This window comes from Callorhinus ursinus, unplaced genomic scaffold, assembly GCF_003265705.2.
Source record: "Callorhinus ursinus isolate GAN/ISIS: 27379988/994484 unplaced genomic scaffold, GSC_fseal_2.0 scaffold116, whole genome shotgun sequence".
NCBI lineage: Eukaryota > Metazoa > Chordata > Mammalia > Carnivora > Otariidae > Callorhinus > Callorhinus ursinus.
Genome location: NW_027397178.1, coordinates 754,457 through 776,273, shown reverse-complemented (window position 1 = coordinate 776,273; position 21,817 = coordinate 754,457). Strand labels below are relative to the sequence as shown.

Sequence of the window (21,817 nt, the reverse complement as noted above, 5' to 3'; positions counted from 1 at the left end):
TGATGGAAGATTAATATCAGGAAAGCAAGCAGGGCCAGGATGAGAAAGTGAGAAAAGTGAGGTATTTGCCTTAGGCACAAAATTTACCAGGGTACCAAAAACCTTAACAATCAAGATAAATAACATTTTAATGCAGTATCTTAAAAATCACAGTTAATATGGGGTGCCGGGGTGGCTCAGTCATTAAGCGTCTGCCTTTGGCTCAGGTCATGACCCCAGGATCCTGGGATCAAGCCCCAGATCGGGCTTCCTGCTCCATGGGAAGCCTGCTTCTCCCTCTCCCACTCCCCCTGCTTGTGTTCCCTCTCTCGCTGTGTCTCTCTCTGTCAAATAAATAAATAAATTCTTTTAAAAAAAAAGTATCCTCAGATTGACTTAAGATATTGTATAGTTGATTTACTGATCAAAAAGCATATACACAAAAATAACCCATTACAGTGAAAAGATTGCCAGATAGAAAGTGAAAAGCTAAGGATGTAGTGCTGGCTTCAATAAATGTTCCATGGTTTTTGGAAAATAATACCACCTTTCTCAGACTGTTTTCCCACCTCTAGATTGGATATTTTTGATTTTGTTTTGTTTAAAGATTTACTTGATGGAATATTATGCAGCCACAAAAGGAATGAGATCTTGCCTTTTGCAATGACGTGGATGGAACTGGAGGGTGTTATGCTGAGTGAAATAAGTCAATCAGAGAAAGACATGTATCATATGACCTCCCTGATATGAGGAATTCTTAATCTCAGGAAACAAACTGAGGGTTGCTGGAGTGGTGGGGGGTGGGAGGGATGGGGTGGCTGGGTGATAGACATTGGGGAGGGTATGTGCTATGGTGAGCGCTGTGAATTGTGCAAGACTGTTGAATCACAGATCTGTACTTCTGAAACAAATAATGCAACATATGTTAAGAAAAAAAAGAAGAAGAAGATAGCAGGAGGGGAAGAATGAAGGGGAGTAAGTCAGAGGGGGAGACGAACCATGAGAGATGATGGACTCTGAAAAACAAACTGAGGGTTCTAGAGGGGAGGGGGGTAGGGGGATGGGTTAGCCTGGTGATGGGTATTAAAGAGGGCACGTTCTGCGTGGAGCACTGGGTGTTATGCACAAACAATGAATCATGGAACACTACATCAAAAACTAATGATGTAATATATGGTGATTAACATAACAATAAAAAATTTTTTTAAAAGATTTATTTGAGAAAGGGCATGAGCGGGAGGGGCAAAGGGAGAGGGAAAGAGAATCTCAAGCAGTCTCCATACCAAGCACCCTCCACAGGGCTCCATCTCATGACCCTCAGATCACAACCTGAGCTGAAAACAAGAGTTGGTCACTCAACTAACTGTGCCACCCAGGAGCCCCAGGGTATTTTGGGTTTTTTAAAATATTAAGATACTGAACAATTTATCTCTATTACTGAGTTTTTTGACACTCCCTTAGATTCTATGCCCAATTCAACAATCACTTACTGTCTACCATGAACCAGGCTGTATTTTAAGTGTCCGGAATACAGTACAAACAAGACAAACAGCATCCCTGTTCTTTGGAATTTTACATTCTACCTGACAGTAGTAAACAAGCAGGAAAGAACGTCAGATAATAATGAATGTGATAATGAAAATATAACAGTGTGTTGGGGAAATCTTGAGAAAAATACTGTTATTTTAGATGGGGGTGGTGGTCAGGGAGGTTCTTTCTGAGACAGTTTCATAAAAGTGAGATCTGAGGGTCTAAAAGAAGCCATTCTAGAGAGAAGTCATCAAAAAGAAAGATGGGGTGTGCTGAGGAACACAAAACAGGCCAGAGTGCCAAGAGAGTGAAAAATTTATATACAGAAAAAATTCCTTCCCATCTTTGTCCCCCATCTATATGTCCCCCCCACACACAATTCCTAATAAGAAATAGCTGTTATTCTTTGTGTATCTTCCAAACAGCATTATGCATACATAAGCAAATGGATTGTACATTTTTCCCTATTAATAAGCAAATGTGATAAACATCCCCAAATAGGGGATTATTTAAATACATCTTAATAACAGCATACAAGTCAATACTTCATTCACAGGTATTTAAAATACTATATATATAAAATATGTAAGCTCGTGTATAACATAGGTTCTAGAATGTTTTAAAATTTTTACATGCTGAAAAATGTGGAAAATACATTCCAAAATATTATATATTCTCTGACCTTTTCCTACTGTATTTCTCAATTCCTTTCTACAGTCATTTTTTAAAATTATTGTTATTGTTATTAACATCACATTGTGTAAAACTTCATACTGTCTATTTCAAAATTTCCCATTCTGCTTTTTACAGTAAAAAAATAATATATTCAATTCCTCATTCTCTTCTTACCAACCATTATGGAAAGTCTATCAGAGTGAGTCACTGTGCCAAGAGATGAAATGCAAAAATAAGACAAACACTAACCTCAAGGAAGATAGAAAATTGTGAATAATGCACATGAAATTTAAATAATCGTGAGAGGTTTTATAAAGGAACTATGCTTGGGATATCATAAGAGCAAAGAGAAGTGAACACAGTGTGGGGTGTTAGAAATATTTCAAGAAGGAAGAAGCATTATGGCTGAGTCTAGATTGAAATGTTCACCAGAGAGTGATAAAAGGAGAGAACAGAAAGTACAAAGGCATCAAAGATTCAAAACTGTGCATGTGCAGAAATAGTAACAGACAAGATTGGAAAAACAAGGTAATTGTTAAGAGTAATTGTATTTGATTAAGTTTACAGTTCAGCAAATGGAAACTCAGGAAATACCCATGAAAGTGCTATTTTACACTGTATGTAAGAAATATATCTAGCTGACTTGATAAAATTTACAACTTCGCAGTATATCATCAGAATAAATTCATTTTTCAAAAGTATACTCTTACATTTAAACTTCAGAATTTATTATGTCATTCAACATGGCAGGTCTTAATCTGATAAATTTTATTCTAGGATATAGAACAAATTTCAATACATTTTTAATTGAAATCATATCAAATATGTTATTGGATCACAATGAAATTAAGCTAGAAATATATTAGGCTAATTCCCAAATATTCAGAAAAGAAATACACTCTAAACCCCATGAGTAAGAAAGTCAAACTAGAGATTAGAAAATATTTTTAACTGAATGAAAATGAGAACATAATTTATAAACATATGCAAGATGTAGATAAGCAGTGCTTAGAGGGAAATGTGTAGCATCAACTGAATATATTAAAGGGTTTATAACAAAGGGTTTGAATCAATAATCTAATCTTTTACTTTAGAAAAAAGAACAGGAAATTAAATCCAAAGAAAGAAAGAATGCAATAATGTAGATACAAGAAGAAATATAAGAATTTGAGAAATATAATAGAGAAAATTAAATAAAACTAAAAGCTACTTTTTTTGTAAAGTACAAGAATAGTCATAAAACTTTAGCCAGATTATTCAAGGGGAAAAAAGAAATTACAAAAAATATCAATGTCAGGAATTGAAGAGAGGCAATCATTATAGATGTTACAAAAATTAAAAGATTATTAAGGAAACATTATGAGCAATTTATGCCAATGAATCTGATAACTTAATTGAATGAACAAAATTCTAAAGACATTAACTACCAAAGCTAATTCTAGAAGAAGTAGATTGAATACCTGTGTATCTAATAGAGATATTCAATTTGTACTTAAAAATCTTCCCACAAAGAAAACTTAAGACCCAGATGGCTCCTCTAGTGAAATCTACCAAACATTTATTGAAAAAATAATGCTAATTCCACACAAACTCTTTCAAAAAACAGAAATTGAAAAGGATGATATTTACTAATATCTGCTAATTTCTTCTTGTACACACTGGGTTATTTTTAAATGTCTGGCTTTAGGGACACCTGGGTGGCTCAGTCGTTAAGCATCTGTCTTCAGCTCAGGTCATGATCCCAGGGACTTGGATCAAGCCCTACATCAGGCTCCCTGCTCCGCGGGAAGCCTGTTTCTCCTTTTCCCACTCCCCCCTGCTCTCGGTATCACTCTCTCTCTGTCAAAAAAGAGCCTAAAAGTAACATGGACCAGAAAGGAACACAGACAATATACAGTAACAGTCACCTTACAGGCAATACAATGGCACTAAATTCCTATCTTTCAATAGTTACCCTGAATGTAAATGGGCTAAATGCCCCAATCAAAAGACACAGGGTATCAGACTGGATAAAAAAACAAGACCCATCGATATGCTGTCTGCAAGAGACTCATTTTAGACCCAAAGACACCCCCAGATTGAAAGTGATGGGGTGAGAAACGATTTACCATGCTAATGGACGCCAAAAGAGAGCTGGGGTGGCAATCCTTATATCAGACAAATTAGATTTTAAACCAAAGACTATAATAAGAGATTAGGGACACTATATTATATTTAAAGGGTCTGTCCAACAAGAAGATCTAACAATTGTAAATATCTATGCCCCTAATATGGGAGCAGCCAATTATATAAGCCAATTAATAACAAAAGCAAAGAAACACATTGACAACAATACAATAATAGTGGGGGACTTTAACACCTCCCTCACTGAAATGGACAGTTCATTTAAGCAAAAGATCAACAAGGAAATAAAGACTTTAAATGACACACTGGACCAAATGGACTTCACAGACATATTCAGAACATTCCATCCCAAAGCAACGGAATACACATTCTTCTCTAGTGCCCATGGAACATTCTCCAGAATTGATCACATCCTAGGTCACAGATCAGGTCTCAACTGGTACCAAAAGATTGGGATCATTCCCTGTGTATTTTCAGACCACAATGCTTTGAAACTAGAAATCAATAAAAAAAGGAAAGTCGGAAAGAACTCAAATACATGGAGGCTAAAGAGCATCCTACTAAAGAATGAATGGGTCAACCAGGAAATTAAAGAAGAATTTAAAAATTTTATGGAAACAAGTGAAAAGGAAAACACAACTGTTCAAAATCTTAGGGATGCAGCAAAGGCAGTCCAAAGAGGAAAGTATATAGCAATAAAAGGCTTTCTCAAGAAACAAGAAAGGGTCACAAAAACAAACCTAACCCTACACCTAAAGGAGCTGGAGAGAGAAAAGCAAATAAAGCCTAAATCCAGCAGAAGAGAAATAATAAAGATCAGAGCAGATATCAATGAACTAGAAACCAAAAGAACAGTAGAACAGATCAATGAAACTAGGAGCTGGTTCTTTGAAAGAATTAACAAGATTGATAAACCCCTGGCCAGACTTATCAAAAAGAAAAGAGAAAGGACCCAAATAAATAAAATCGGGAATGAAAGAAGAGAGATCACAACTGACACCAAAGAAATACAAACAATTATAAGAACATATTATGAGCAACTATATGCCAACAAATTAGATAATCTGGAAGAAATGGATGCATTCCTAGAGATGTATCAACGACCAAAACTGAACCAGGAAGAAATAGAAAACCTGAACACACCTATAACCACTAAGGAAATTGACACAGTCATCAAAAATCTCCCAAAAAACAAAATCCCAGGGCCAGATGGCTTCCCAGGGGAATTCTACCAAACATTTAAAGAAGAATTAATACCTATTCTTCTGAAACTGTCTCAAAAAATAGAAATGGAAGGAAAGCTTCCAAACTCATTTTATGAGGCCAGCATTACCTTGATTCCCAAACCAGACAAAGACCCCATCAAAAAGGAGAATTACAGACCAATATCTTTGATGAACATGGATGCAAAAATTCTCACCAAAATACTAGCCAATAGGATCCAACAGTACATTAAACGGATTCTTCACCACGACCAAGTGGGATTTATCCCTGGGCTGCAAGGTTGGTTCAACATCCACAAATCAATCAATGTGTTACAATACATTAATAAAAGAAAGAGCAAGAACCATATGATCCTCTAAGAGATGCAGAAAAAGCATTTGACAAAGGAAAGCATCCTTTCTTCCTCAACTTCTTCAGAGTATAGGGATAGAGGGTACATACCTCAATATCATAAAAGCCATCTATGAAAAACCCAAAGTGAATGTCATTCTCAATGTGGAAAAACTGAGAGCTTTTCCCCTAAGGTCAGGAACACAGCACGGATGTCCACTATCACCACTGCTATTCAACATAGTACTAGAAGTCCTAGCCACAGCAATCAGACAACAAAAAGAAATCAAAGGCATCCGAATTGGCAAAGAAGAAGTCAAACTCTCACTCTTTGCAGAGGACATGATACTTTCGGTGTAAAACCCAAAAGACTCCACCCCAAAACTGCTAGAACTCATACAGGAATTCAGTAAAGTGGCAGGATATAAAATCAATGCACAGAAATCAGTGGCATTCCTATACACCAACAACAAGACAGAAGAAAGAGAAATTAAGGAGTCGATCCCATTTACAATTGCACCCAAAACCATAAGATACCTAGGAATAAATCTAACCAAAGAGGCAAAGGATCTGTACTCAGAACTATAAAATACTCATGAAAGAAATTGAGGAAGACACAAAGAAATGGAAAAATGTTCCATGCTCATGGATTGGAAGAACAACTATTATGAAGATGTCAAGGCTACCTAGAGCAATCTACACGTTCAGTGCAATCCCTATCAAAATACCATCCACTTTTTCAAAGAAATGGAGCAAATAATCCTGAAATTTGTATGGAACCAGAAAAGACCCCAAGTAGCCAGAGGAATGTTGAAAAAGAAAAGCGAAGCTGGTGGCATCACAATTCCTGACTTCAAGCTCTATTACAAAGCTGTCATCATCAAGACAGTATGGTACTGGCACAAAAAGACACATTGATCAATGGAACAGAATCGAGAGCCCAGAAATGGCCCCTCAACTCTATGGTCAACTGATCTTTGACAAAGCAGGAAAGAATGTCCAATGGAAAAAAGACAGTCTCTTCAACAAATGGTGTTGGGAAAATTGGACAGCCACATGCAGAAGAATGAAAGTGGACCACTTCCTTACACCAAACACAAAAATAGACTCCAAATGGTTGAAAGACCTAAACGTGAGACAGGAGTCCATCAAAATCCTAAAGGAGAACACAGGCAGCAACCTCTTCTACCTCAGTCACAGCAACTTCTTCCTGGAAACATTGCCAAAGGCAAGGGAAGCAAGGGCAAAAATGAACTATTGGGACTTCATCAAGATAAGAAGCTTTTGCACAGTAAAAGAAACAGTCAACAAAACCAAAAGACAAGTGGCAGAATGGGAGAAGATATTTGCAAATGACATATCAGATAAAGGGCTAGTATCCAAAATCTACAAAGAACTTATCAAACTCAACACCCAAAGAACAAATAATCCAATCAAGAAATGGGCAGAAGACATGAACAGACATTTTTCCAAAGAAGACATCCAAATGGCCAACAGACACATGAAAAAGGGCTCAACATTGCTCGGCATCAGGGAAATCCAAATCAAAACCTCAATGAGATACCACCTCACACCATTCGGAATGGCTAAAATTAACAAGTCAGAGAATGACAAATGTTGCACAGGGATGCGGAGAAAGGGGAACCCTCCTACACTGTTGGTGGGAATTCAAGCTGGTGCAACCACTCTCGAAAACAGTATGGAGGTTCCTCAAAAAGTTAAAAATAGAGCTACCCTACGACCCAGCAATTGCACTACTGGGTATTTACCCCAAGGATACAAATGTAGGGATCCGAAGGGGTACATGCACCCTGATGTTAATAGCAGCAATGTCCACAATAGCCAAAGTATGGAAAGAGCCAAGATGTCCTTTGACAGATGATGGATGAAAAAGATGTGTTGTATATCTACAATGGAATATTATGCAGCCATCAAAAGGAATGAGATCTTTCCATTTGCAACGACATGGATGGAACTGGAGGGTATTATGCTGAGCGAAGTAAGTCAATCAGAGAAAGACATGTATCATATGACCTCTCTGATATGAGGAATTCTTAATCTCAGGAAACAAACTGAGTGTTGCTGGAGTGGTGGGGGCTGGGATGGATGGGATGGCTGGGTGATAGACATTGGGGGGTATGTGCTATGGTGAGCGCTGTGAAATGTGTAAGACTGTTGAATCACAGATCTGTACCTTGAAACAAATAATACAGTTTATGTTTAAAAAAAAAAAGATAGCAGGAAGCGAAAAAAGAAGGGGGGGGGAATTGGAGGGGGAGATGTACCATGAAAGACTATGGACTCTGTGAAACAAACTGAGGGTCTAGAGGGGTGGGAGGTGGGGGGATGGGTTAGCCTGGTGATGGGTATTAAAGAGGGCACATACTGAATGGAGCACAGGTTGTTATACACAAACAATGAATCATGGAATGCTACATCAAAAACTAATGATGTAATGTACGATGATTAACATAATAAAAAATAAATAAAATCTTAAAAAAATAAAAAATAAAAGTGGTTTTAAAAAAGTGTCTGGCTTAATTCACAAGGATATATAGTTTTTTTAATTATTTCAAATTCAACTCCATTTTGGTCAGAAAATATGTTTTGTATGAAGTATACTGAGACTTTTTTATGTGCCAGCATATCCTCTATCTTGACAAATGTCTTGTGTGCACATGAAAAGAATCTATATTCTTCACTGTTGGGTACAATACTCTATAAATAGAAACTAAGTTAAGTTGTTCAGTGTTATTCAACTCTTCTATACCCCTACTGATTTTTTGATCACATGTTCTAACAATTTTCAAAAATAATTATTAAAATCTCAATTTATGCTCTTTGGTTCTCCACCTCTTTATTTAGATATGTCTGTATTCATGTTAACTTGTTAAGTTCTGTTACTAGAGGAATCACATTTAAGACTGTATGTCTTGAAGAACTGACATTTTTATCACTATGAAATTCTTTTATAAATACCTAGTAATACCTCTAGGTCCTTGAAGTTTACTTCATTATTTATACAACCATACCATGAAATGATTAATATTTGCATGGTGTATTGGGTTCTCCAGAGAAACAGAACCAGTAGGATAGATACATAATTAAGAGAGAGAAAGAAGGGTGCCTGGATGGCTCAGTCGTTAAGCATCTGCTTTCAGCTCAGGTCATGATCCCAGGGTCCTGGGATCGAGCCCTGCGTCGGGCTCTCTGCTCGGCAAGAAGCCTGCTTCTCCTTCTCCCACGCCCCCTGCTTGTGTTCCCTCTCTCACTGTGTCTCTGTCAAATAAATAAATAAATAAATAAATAAATAAATAAATAAATAAAATCAATCTTTAAAAAAAGAGAGAGAGAGAGAGAGCGGGAGGAAGGGAGGCAGTTTATTATAATGAATTGATTCATGTGATTATGGAAGCAGAGAAGTCCTACAATCTGCCATCTGCTAAATGAAGACCCAGGAAAGCCAATCATATCATTCAGTCCAAGTTCAAAGGTCTGAGAACCAGGGGAGCTGATGGCATAAATTCCAGTACAAGAACTAGAAGAGATGAGATGAAATGTACCAGCTCAATCAGTGAAGCAAGGAAGAAAAAGCAAATTTCCTCCATCCTCTGCCTTTTTTGCTATTCAGGCCCTCAATGTATTCAATGATCCCCACTTACATTGGGAAGGGCAATCTATTGAGTCCATCAATTCAAATACTAATCTCAAATGCTAACACTATCACAGACACACCAGAAATAATGTTTAATCTGAAGACCCATGGCCAGTTGACACATAAAAGTAAATATCACATGTGGTATATCATTCTCCACCCTCATACTTAAAACATACCTCTGACTTTATATTTAAGAATTGATATCTTATATCTTATGAACAGTATATACTTGAGTTTTGTTCTTTTATACAGTCTGAAAATCTTTTTTAATTGGTGTGTTTGGTCCATGTTTACATTTAACATTATTGCTGATATTTGAGTTCATTATATTTGTCGCATTATTCTTCATTCCTTTGCATTTCTTTCCTTCTTCTGAATATTTTTAATACTCCATTTTCTCTCCTGTAAAGACTATCTAATAAAGTCTCCTCATATTATTTTTGTGTGTGTGGATGCTCTAGTGATTACAATATTCATCTGTAGCTTACCAGTCACTCCAAATTGTTATTCAAGGATATTTCATGAAGAGTGTATTTTACAAAAAAATATATCAATCTTTTATCCTCTTTTAAATCCTCTGTGCTATTTTTGTCATATATTTTACTACTATATAAGTTATAAGCTTCATAATACCTTATTATTTTTAAGCAGCTAATTATCTTATAAAGTAAATAATACAGAGTAAAAATAGACTTTTGCCATATTTACACACTTCTTTACCATTTCCAGATCTTTTCATTCTTCCTCATTAATTCAGGTTTCCATCTGACATATTTTCCTGTTGACAAGAAAAATTTCCTTTGGCATGACTTTTTTATATAGGTCTGCTGGCAACAAACTCAGCTTTTATGAATACTAAAATGCCTGTTGTACCTTTGTTTTTGAAGTTCATTTTCACTAGATATGGAATTCTAGCTTCACAATTTTTCTTCAAGAATTTTAAAAATTGCATTTCACTGACATGGCGTCCATTGTTTCTGATAAAATGTCAACCACAATTCTTGTCGCTCCTCTGAACTTTTTTTTTCCTCTACTGCTTTTAAGATTTTGTTTTCAGGGATAGCTGGGTGGCTCAGTCAGTTAAGCATCCGACTCTTGATTTTGGTTCAGGTCATGATCTCAAGGTTGTGGAATTGAGCCCTGCATCAGACTCCATGCTCAGTGTGGAGTCTGCTTGGGTTTCTCTCTCTTTCCCTCTCCCTTAGCCCTTCCTGCTTGCATGCTCTCTCTTGTTCAAGATAAACTCAAATGAAATCTTAAAAAGAAAAAAGATTTTCTTTTCATATTTGGTTGGCACCTATGATACTATGGTGTTACTTGTATTTATACTGCTTGGATTTTGCTGAGTTTCTTGGATATCTGGGTTAATGTTTTTATGAATTCTTGGTACTTTTTTTTATGTTATGTTAATCACCATACATTACATCATTAGTTTTTGATGTAGTGTTCCATGATTCATTGTTTGCGTATAACACCCAGTGCTCCATTCAGTACATGCCCTCTTTAATACCCATCACCAGGCTAATCCATCCCCCCACCACCCTCCCCTCTAACCCTCAGTTTGTTTCTCAGAGTCCATAGTCTCTCATGGTTTGTCTTTCCCTTCCTGCTATCTTCTTCTTCTTCTTCTTCTTCTTCTTCTTCTTCTTCTTCTTCTTCTTCTTCTTCTTCTTCTTCTTCTTCTTTTTAGCATATAATGTATTATTTGTTTCAGAGATACAGGTCTGTGATTCAACAGTCTTGCACAATTCACAGCGCTCACCATAGCACATACCCTCCCCAATGTCTATCACCCAGCCATCCCATCCTCCCACCCCCCACCACTCCAGCAACCCTCAGTTTGTTTCCTGAGATTAAGAATTCCTCATATCAGGGAGGTCATATGATACATGTCTTTCTCTGATTGACTTACTTCGCTCAGCATAATACCCTCCAGTTCCATCCACGTCATTGCGAATGGCAAGATTTCATTCCTTTTGATGGCTGCACAATATTCCACTGTAGATATATACCACCTCTTCTTTATCCATTCATCTGTCGATGGATATCTTGGCTCTTTCCATACTTTGGCTATTGTGGACATTGCTGCTATAAACATTGGGGTGCACGTACCCCTTCAGATCCCTACATTTGTTATCTTTGGGGTAAATACCCAGTAGTGCAATTGCTGGGTCATATGGTAGCTCTATTTTACACTTTTTGAGGAACCTCCATACTGTTTTCCAGAGTGGCTGCACCAGCTTGCATTCCCACCAACAGTGTAGGAGGGTTCCCCTTTCTCCGCATCCCTGCCAACATCTGTCATTTCCTGACTTAATTTTAGCCATTCTGACTGGTGTGAGGTGGTATCTCATTGAAGTTTTGATTTGGATTTCCCTGATGCCGAGCGACGTTGAGCACTTTTTCATGTGTCTGTTGGCTATTTGGATGTCTTCTTTGGAAAAATGTCTGTTCATGTCTTCTGCCCATTTCTTGATTGGATTATTTGTTCTTTGGGAGTTGAGTTTGATCTATTCTTTATAGATTTTGGATACTAGCCTTTATCTGATAGGTCATTTGCAAATATCTTCTCCCATTCTGCCACTTGTCTTTTGGTTTTGTTCACTGTTTCTTTTGCTGTGCAAAAGCTTCTTATCTTGATGAAGTCCCAATAGTTCATTTTTGCCCTTGCTGCCCTTGCCTTTGGTGATGTTTCTAGGAAGAAGTTGCTGAGGCTGAGGTCGAAGAGGTTGCTGCCTGTGTTCTCCTTTAGGATTTTGATGGATTCCTGTCTCACATTTAGGTCTTTCAACCATCTTGAGTCTACTTTTGTTGGCAGTTACTTCTTTTTCTTCTCCCATTCTCTCTCCTCTTCTGGAATCCCAATTACATATATATTTTACTTTCTGATATTGCCCCAAAGTATATTAATACTATTAATATTTTTAATCTTTTATCTCTGTACTTCAGCTTGGGTTATTTCTAATAACCTGTCCTCACCATCATTAGTCATTTTGTCTGCATTGTCTACAGTGCTGTTCATTCATCTCATCTAAAGTATTTAATTTCAAATATTGTTATTTTCAAATCTATCATATCCATTTATACTCAGAGTTCATACTTCTCTCTTGAAATCCTCATCTACTTATCCATTTATCACTTATTTGATATATTTATAGTTTTCTAAAGTCTTTGATAATTACATCATATGGTTCATCTAGTAGTTGAACCATATTGGTAGTTTTTGTCTACCAATATTTTTCTATTAATTATGAGATTCTCTTCCTTGTCTTATTTTCTTGGCATAGTTCCTAATTTTTTATTATATTCTTAATACTTCCAATAAGAATTCAATGGAAGATGAAGAATAGTATTTAATTTTATTTTGCTTAGTTCTACAGAAAGTTCAATCTTTTCCTCTGTCCAGAAGTTAGAATGAGGGGGACACCTGGGTGGCTCAGTCAGTTAAGTGTCTGCCTTTGGCTCAGGTCAGGATCCCGGGGTCCTGGAATCAAGTCCCACATCAGGCTCCTTGTTCAGCAGGGAGCCTACTTCTCCCTCTCCCTCTGCTTGCAGCTCCCCCTGCTTGTGCACTCTCTCTCTCTCTGACAAATAAATAAATCTTTTAAAAAATAAAAAAGAAGTTAGAATGAGAATCTGATCTTCAGATTCCTTCATAGGTCTAGTTGAACTGGGACTTGAAATCCTCTTTAATTAAACTGAACTTAGTTCAGATTAGTTTTACCTCCAACATCTGCCAACTGCCAGCAAGATCTTTTATCTTGCTGATACTTGGAGCCAGGAGGAGTTTGAACCACACTTCAGATATTTTTGTTTCCCTTATGATTCAACTCTATAGACATCAATACCCAAGGACTACAATAATGGCTGAGAATGTACAAATCCCCTCTGACTTTCATTTCTTCCTCCACTGTCCCTTTCTGAGCAAATTACTGGTATAGTGTCAGTGGTTGTTGGGGGAGAAATTTATAAAAGTGAGCTATTTATTTTTGTGTTTAGGGCTTTTTCAGATTCTAGTCTATCCACAGCTTAGAGCTTTTTCCTCGTCTCTACCAAATATCTCAATCTATGGTAGGATCACTCCTCCATGCGCCCATACCCAGACTAGATAACTTGCCTATGGATATAAAAACTGCCATAACTCCCTGCTCATCTAGATGGGCTTTGTCCCTCTCTGGAGCTCAGTAATAAGGCTTCCTTGTTTCACCCACTCTTTAGAAGCCCCATAGGAATGTATAATTTTTATTTTGTACTTTTCTGTTGTTGATAATACATGAGCAACATTCTTCTACAAGCTAACCACAATCAGTGCTCTGTATTCTCATGATATGTTTTTGAGAATAAAATTATAAGCTTTTCCATTTTTTTCCTTTGTTAATTAACTATTAGTTTCAATTGCCCATTTCCAGTTACCTTCTGGGCATGTAATTGTTTCATATTTGTTTATTAAATTCCTGTGTATTAAATAAATTAATCTTTTATCATTTATATTAATTTTTAGTTAATAATTTTTATGCACGGATGCTCCCTTGTACCATTCTGGGGTAGGGAGGAATTCAATTCAATTTCCATGCAAGCCTCTATAATTATGGAGAAAATAATCTGCATATCCATATGTGGCAGGCAAATTTTCAACAGTTTTTTACATTTTACCTACACATATATTTTTAACATGTCAAATATAACTATTTTTCTTTTCACTTACTATTCTTATATTATACTTCCCTGGCCTTTCTCACTTCCAAGTTTGTAAAACTATTATCCTACATTTTACTACTGTTTTTGGCATTGTTTTATTTTGTTTTCCAATAAAGCTAAAAACATAAACAGGTTCTTCTAGGACCTTTGCATCTAGGGCTCCAAATTTTGACTATCGAATGTACTCATGTAAAACTTGAATTTAGAAAAAATTAATTGGAGACAGAGGCAGTAACATTTAAGGTATTCTATATCATCCTCCTGTTCCCAGATCATGGCTAATTGATATAGTCTTTCAGTCAGTAGCTGGCAAAATGGCTTCTTGTTTCCCTATTCCCCTGATTATTTCAGAGATAGATCACTTGGCACGTTAGTTTTATACTGTTTTTCTGGCAACCATTTTTATGCCCAGCATAAAAAATAGCCTTCTATCCCTTAAAAGATTTTACAAGTACTTAATTTCCCACACTAAAACCCATTTTATTTAAAATAACTAGAGTAATTTATGTAATCTCCAATAGAGCTATGGTACCAAATAACTATAATTATCATAATGAGTGAAATCAACTGAGGGCAAGGTTTAACATACAGGGAGGATTTGTAAACACCCATTAGTAATAATCATGAAGCTCTGAAAAAATCAAATGAAATAATTTCATGACATTTTTCTATAAAACCAATTATTTTCCTTTTATCCATTTACCAAATTGGGGTGGGGGAATATATCTATCAATCAATCGATTTATTTTTATATATATATAGAGAGAGAGAGAGACTTTTTTCAAAACAAGTCTGCAGAATAACATTTGGCTCTTAATGGTGTTTTGCAACTTACTGATCTCTGCCCATAATCTTGATGTTGCTCTAAACCATAGAAGAAACAATTACAGATGAGTGACTCTCTTGCTTAAAATATTAACATGTATTCTTACAGTAATTAGAATAAAACTCCTTATCTCAACCTAAAAGCCCTTAGTGATTTGACCCTTACAGTAACATATATTTATCCCCTAAATCTCTCACAATTACCATCATACTCCAACTGAGAAATACTCAGGTGTTTCTTTCATATTCTTTAAGCATACCAAGTTTATTCCCTAATTATGTATAACTCTCCCTCATTGCCTACAATAGTACCTGACAAATGAGTTGTACTCAGTGAAAAACAATATTTGTTAAATGAATGTATGATTTACAGCAAGAATTACCTCTTCTTTACTTCCTATTACAAAATCTATTCAGCAGACCACATGCCGACTCAATAACCTCCTCATGGAAGTTTTCACTTCCTGGTTGCGAAGGGTATAAATCACAGGGTTCATTAATGGAAAGATCACAGTATGGAAGAAGGAAACTACCTTGTCAGCTGGCAAGGCCCTGAAGGGGCGAGTGTAGATGAAGATGGCAGGTCCAAACATGAGAAGTATAATAATGACATGAGTGGTGCATGTGGAGAGTGCTTTGTTCTTCCCTTCAGAAGCAGACCCACGGACATGGCAGAAGATGACGGCATAGGAAGACAAAAGCGCCAGAAAGCACAGAAGGGTCATCAGACCACTGTTGAAGACCATCAGAAGCTCCACCACAAAAGTGTCTGTGCAGGCCAGCTTGATGACCTGTGGCACATCACAGAAGAAGTTATCCAGTTGGTTTGGGCCACAGAAGGGCAAATGGAGGATGAGGGCCACCTGGATAATGGAGTGGATAAATCCTCCAAGCCACAGAGCCAACAGCAAGGCATAACAAACTCTAGGGTTCATGACAGTTAAGTAGTGTAAAGGCCGACAGATGGCAACGTAGCGGTCAAAGGCCATCACAACAAGGAGTAATCCTTCCCCTCCTCCAAGGAAGTGCAAGAAGAAGAGCTGAGTGATGCAACCCCTATAGGAAATTATCTTCTTCTCAGAAACAAAGTCCACCAGCATCCTGGGAGCTACAGTGAAGGAATAGGATGCATCTAGGAAGGCCAAGTTGCCCAAAAAAACGTAGAGGGGGGCTGTGAGGCCAGGGTCTGATCTGATGGTGAGGATGATGAGGAAATTTCCAGGGAGGATGATGAGATAGAAAATTAAAACTAGCACAAAGACCAGGAGCTGAATATCTCGAGACTGGGTCAGACCAAGAAGGATGAATTCTTTCACCACTGTGCTGTTGTCATTTTCCATCTCCTCTGCCTACAGAACATCAGGAAGTAGAGAGTTTATTTCCATCTTCTGCATCTATATCATAGTCCTATTCAAAGTAAAAGCAGTATGTACCACATCTGTTACACCATCACTTCTCCACAACCTAAGAAATCTTTTCTACCCATTATTCTTCTATATTTCTGTCTGCCAACACCCTAGTTTGAAGCCAAACTCTTCTGCTTCTTCAGTTCTTTGCTTCTATTTAACTGTTAATCTCAGTTATCAAGTTCTTCAGGTTTTTATCTGAATGGGAGTTGAGGTGGGGATTGATTGCAAAGAGGAATGGCAGAGTTTTTAAGGTGACAGAAATGTTCCATATCTTGACTATAATGGTTACAAGTGTCTGTTCTTTCACCAAAATTTACTAAACTATACAGAAATTGTTACATTTACTCTACGCAAATTATACCTTAAGAAGACTGACTTAAAAAGTTAAAAAAAAACTGCTTATTTGAAATATTTCCTTTTCTCCTATAGAATATCAACCCATCCACATGGTCTAAATAAAAAAAAAAATCCCGGTCATTCTGGAGAATATAAGATCTGAGGCTTATCTGTACAGTGGCCTCTAAATTGAGAATGTGGTCACCCAACACACATGATAATTTATTGGCATGAAAATAATAATAGTGGAACTTAGATACATATATTATTGTATCTGATTCTTTGAAGTTCCATTTTTGAAAGTTTTATACTTTATATAGAATCATGGTGTAATTGAATGTAAAGTATACAAATAAAATATAGATATTGCTTTGCATGTTCAAAATGGTTTCTTACTGAAACGAAAAATTTAAAAAGCTTGAAGAAATTTGAACTAGAGCAAAATACTAGTGATTTAAAACAATATTTCAGAGGGGCACCCGGGTGGCACAGTCCAGTAAGCATCTGACACTTGGTTTCTGTTCCAGTCGTGATCTCAGGGTCATGAGATTAAGCCCTGAATCAGACTTTGTGTTCAGCAGACTCTTCTTGAGACTCTCGCTCCCTCTCTTCCTCTGCCCCTCCCACTCATGCTATTTCTCTCTCTCAAATAAATAAATCTTTAAAAAAGTATACTTCACATGCTTTCAGTTACATGGCACACTTGTTTTTAAATAGTGTTGTGGAATATGGAGTGTGGAGAGGAGGGCAAGAAGGATCCACTAACTAAATATAAGATGAGACAGAATGAAAGAGGGAAAGAAGGAAGAGAAAAGCATCCCAAATCAAGAAACCAAAGGAAATTTTTACAACCGTAAATCTATTCAAAACATAAAAATACCTGCTTTTTGTATGTCTAAACCTAAATATATTAATTAGTAACAGAGGTTTCCATGTATAGTCTAAATTCGAAATTATGAAAGAAGTACTTTACATCACAAAGGCACATATGTGAACACACACGCATTGTTTCCTAAGCAAAACTAAAGCACAAAAATTTACAAATGGCACCATCCAAATCAGTTTTCTTCCTTTTCCTTTCCTTTCCTTTTTTCTTTCTTTTTTTCTCTTTCTTTTCTTTCTTTTTTTCTTCTCCTTCCTTCCTTCCTTCCTTCTTTACTTAAGCATTCATTGGCTTCACTATTTATCATTCCTTCTGTGCATAAACCTGCTGCTAAAAAAGTGAATCAGAAATCCCTCTCTACTTAACTCCTAAGTAGTGTGCATCTTGCACACTATTATACAGTAGTTATTTCATAGTCTTTCAAACATTGATGCTATCTTTAAGACATCAAAAAAAGTGGGGGGAGATGCACCTAGGTGGCTCATTCAGTTAAGCCTTCGGCTCAGATCATGATCCCAGAGTCTTGAGATCGAGCCCAGCATCAGGCTTCCTTTAAAAAAAAAAAAAAGATAACTTTACCTCTTAAGGTAAAAGCTGCAGGCTCTTCCTCTGTATCTTGTGTCTTATTTTCTATCATAAACTTCTGTTCTTCTATTAACTCTTTAACAGATGGGATTCATTACCATCTAACATCCCTCACTTCTCTCAGTTAATATGTGATATGTAAATTCAACACCAAGTATTAACATCCCTAAGACAATTGGTATTTTAACAAAGGCTTTGTATATCCCCAATAAAGTAATTTTAAATATTGAGAAGAACTAGATATATATTGTTGAGAACAGATAAAAGGTGTTGCTGTATCACTGAATTGAGACCTCATATATTAATTTATTTCTACTATATTTCTGACCTTTGCATTCCATGACAGTAAATGCCCCACCTGAAGAATTGTAATATGTTTCCATTTATTCCTTCTTTCTATTCTTCATAAACATGAAGATAAAAACACATCTCTAGCAATCCAACACTACTCTCACACAGCAGACATCACCTTCTAATGGAAGGAACAATTACTGATTATTCCTACCTTTGTTGTTAAATAAATCTCACACAGGAGCTTCTTACACATTGAAATACACAGCCAATTTGTGATGCAATGGAGAATGTACATTGGGAATTTGAAGGCTAACAAAGCTATTGAATGCTTGCAATGGGAATTATTAGAATGCCAACAAGATATAATCAAAGATTAGACTTGAGATTTGTTAGGTACAAATATTCAAATACAAATCAGTTAAACAGACATTGTATCACTTCTGGGATTTAAAGTCAACATTACATCAGTGACAGAGACAATAGAATTGCAAGCATATTTATTAGGTCTCAGTGAGTAGAAAGCCACAGGAAATTATATTTTACACTGCAATTCAAAAAGAGAAAAATGGTATAATTGATAAAAAACATTGTTACATCTAGAAAAAAATTGTGGTCAAGTAGGTGGTAAATACGTTAGATTCAACATATTTCTGGTGACAAAAAGATAGGCAAAGATAAAATAAATGATGCTAACAAAATCTTCTTTCCATAGTCCTTCCATGTAAAGAGAGGATGTTCTCCCAAATAGATCCTATTACACCCTTGGTATTTGTTATTTTCACTCCTATGCTCTGTTAAAGTAATAATGAAGAACTATTTCTTTTTCAACTAAATATTAAGTAGAAGAAAAATAATTAAAAATTATGTAGTAGAAGGCAACATAATTTAAATTTTAGATTTGATTTTGTTTTAAAGGAAAGATTTTCAAACTATTTAAAAAATTAAAATACTAAACATAAAATGTTTTCTTAAAGAATATAGTGCACAATCAAAGACATTTCATCCTCATACAATCATAGTAGGGGGCTTTAACACCCCAGTTACATTGATGGACAGATCATCCCAACAGAGAATCAACAAGGAAAACAGTAGTTTTGAGTGGCACACTAGACCAGATGGATTTAACAGACATATTCAGAACATTCCATCCTAAAACAACAGAGTACACATTCTTTTCAAGTGCACACAGAACATTCTCTAGAATAGATCACATATTAGGCCAAAAACAAGTCTCAATAAATTCAAAAAAATCAGTCATAGCACGCATATTTTCCGACCAAAACACTGTAAAACTAGAAATCAACCACAAGAAAAAATCTGGAAAGACCATAAATACATGGAGGTTAAATTATATGCTAATAAGGAATGGGTCAACCAAGAAATCAGAGAAGAAATCACAAATTATATGTAAACAAATGAAAATGAAAACAGAACAGTCCAAAATCCTTGGGAGGTAGCAAAAGTGGTTTTAAGAGGGAAGTTTATAGCAATACAGGCCTACCTCAAGAAGTAAGAAAAATCTCAAATAAACAACATAACCCAACACCTAAAGGACCTAGAAAAAGAACAACAAACAAAACCAAACCCAGCAAAAGAAAGAAAGTAATAAAGAATAGAGTAGAAACAAATGATATAGAAACTGATAAAAAAACAGATCAATGAAACCAGAAATTGATTCTTTGAAAAGATCAACAAAATTGATAAACCTATAGCCAAACTCATCAAAAAGAGAGGGAGGGAGGGAGAGAGAGAGAAAGGACTCAAATAAATAAAATCACTAATGAAGAGGAGAAGTAACAAACAACACAACAGAAATACAAAGGATTGTAACAGAATATTATGAAAACCCATATGCCAACAAATTGGACAACTTAGAAGAAATGGATAAATTCTTAAAAACATAAAATGCACCAAAACTAAAGCAGGAAGGAATAGAAATTTTGAACATTACCAGCAATGAAATTGAATCGGTAATCAAAAAACTACCCACCCAAAAAAATTCCAGGACCTGACAGCTTCACAGATAAATTCTACTAAAAATTTAAAGAAGAGTTAATACCTATTCTCTATTCTAAAAAAATAGAAAAGGAAGAAAACTTCTAAAATCCTTCCATGAAGCCAGACACTAAAACCAGATAAAAACACCACAGAAAAGAGAACTCGAGGCCAATATCTCTCATGACTAGAGATGCAAAAATCCTCAACACAATACAGGAAAACCGAATCAAACAATACATTTTTAAAAAATCATATACCACAATCAAGTGGGATTTATTCCCAGGATGCAAAGATGGTTTAATATTCACAAAACAATCAGCATGATACGTCACATCAACAAGAGAAAGGATAAAAACCATATGTGAGAAGCAAGATGACGGAGGAGTAGGAGACCTGGATTTTGTCTGGTCTCAGGAATTCAGCTGAATAGGGATCAAACCATTCTGAACACCTACGAACTCAACAGCAGATCGAAGAGAAGAATAGCAACAACTCTGAACAGAAAAGCGACCACTTTCTGGAAGGTAGGACGTGTGGAGAAGTGAATCCGAGGCAATATTTGGGAGGATAGACGGCGGGGGAGGGGGCCTCTGTCAGCTGCTTCTGGCAAGTGATAGAGCTGTGGAGCACAAAATCAGTACTTTTAGAAGTCGGCTCCGCTGAGAGACGTCACTCCAGTGGCTAAGCTGGGAGTGGAACCCTCATGGGAGAGTGTGGTCTCAGGACCCTCGGGGTCACAGAAAGACTGGGGGTGCCTGAGTGCAGCAGAGCTCCCAGGTATCGGAGCGGGGAAGCCAGCTACAGAGACAGAGACAAGGCGTGGGCTCTCAGCTCGGGGTGGCCATAAACTGTAATCCGCAGCCTAGTCAGGCCACTGCTCCTTCAGCAGGGACCCAACAAGCGGCAGAGCTGGGCAGACTCCCCTTCCTCCCCCGGGAGGAACGACGTGGGAGCGCACCGCAGGTATCTGCTGGGTTTGGAGATGCCACACAGGGTCGGGTGCCAGAGACAGAAACACTTGGTCACAGGCCAGGTGAGCACGGAGTGTGGCCAGAGACATGGGACATGGGAGTGACTGACTGCTTTTCTCTGGAGCTGCACTGAGGAGCGGGGCCCCAAGTTCTCAGCTCCTCTGGGCAGAGATTGGGAGGCCACCATTTTCACTCTGGTCCTCCAAAGCTGTACCGAGAGCTTCCAGGGAACAAAAGCTCCTGAGAGCAAACCCGAGCAGATTGCTTAGCCTGGACCGACAAGGGCGGGGCAATTCTG

General features: G+C 36.9%; 1 protein-coding gene across 1 annotated transcript; it reads right to left on the bottom strand.

Annotated features, from left to right (window-relative positions):
* Nucleotides 1–15,456: 15,456 nt before the first annotated feature.
* Nucleotides 15,457–16,383, bottom strand: LOC112833371 (olfactory receptor 4N4C). The gene has a single exon (XM_025884493.1). The coding sequence runs from the start codon at nt 16,381–16,383 to the stop codon at nt 15,457–15,459; it is 927 nt and encodes a 308-aa protein (XP_025740278.1).
* Nucleotides 16,384–21,817: the final 5,434 nt, after the last annotated feature.

Coding starts and splice junctions, on each gene's coding strand:
- LOC112833371 (XM_025884493.1), bottom strand. CDS start 16,383: ATGGAAAATGACAACAGCACAGTGGTGAAAGAATTCATCCTTCTTGGT.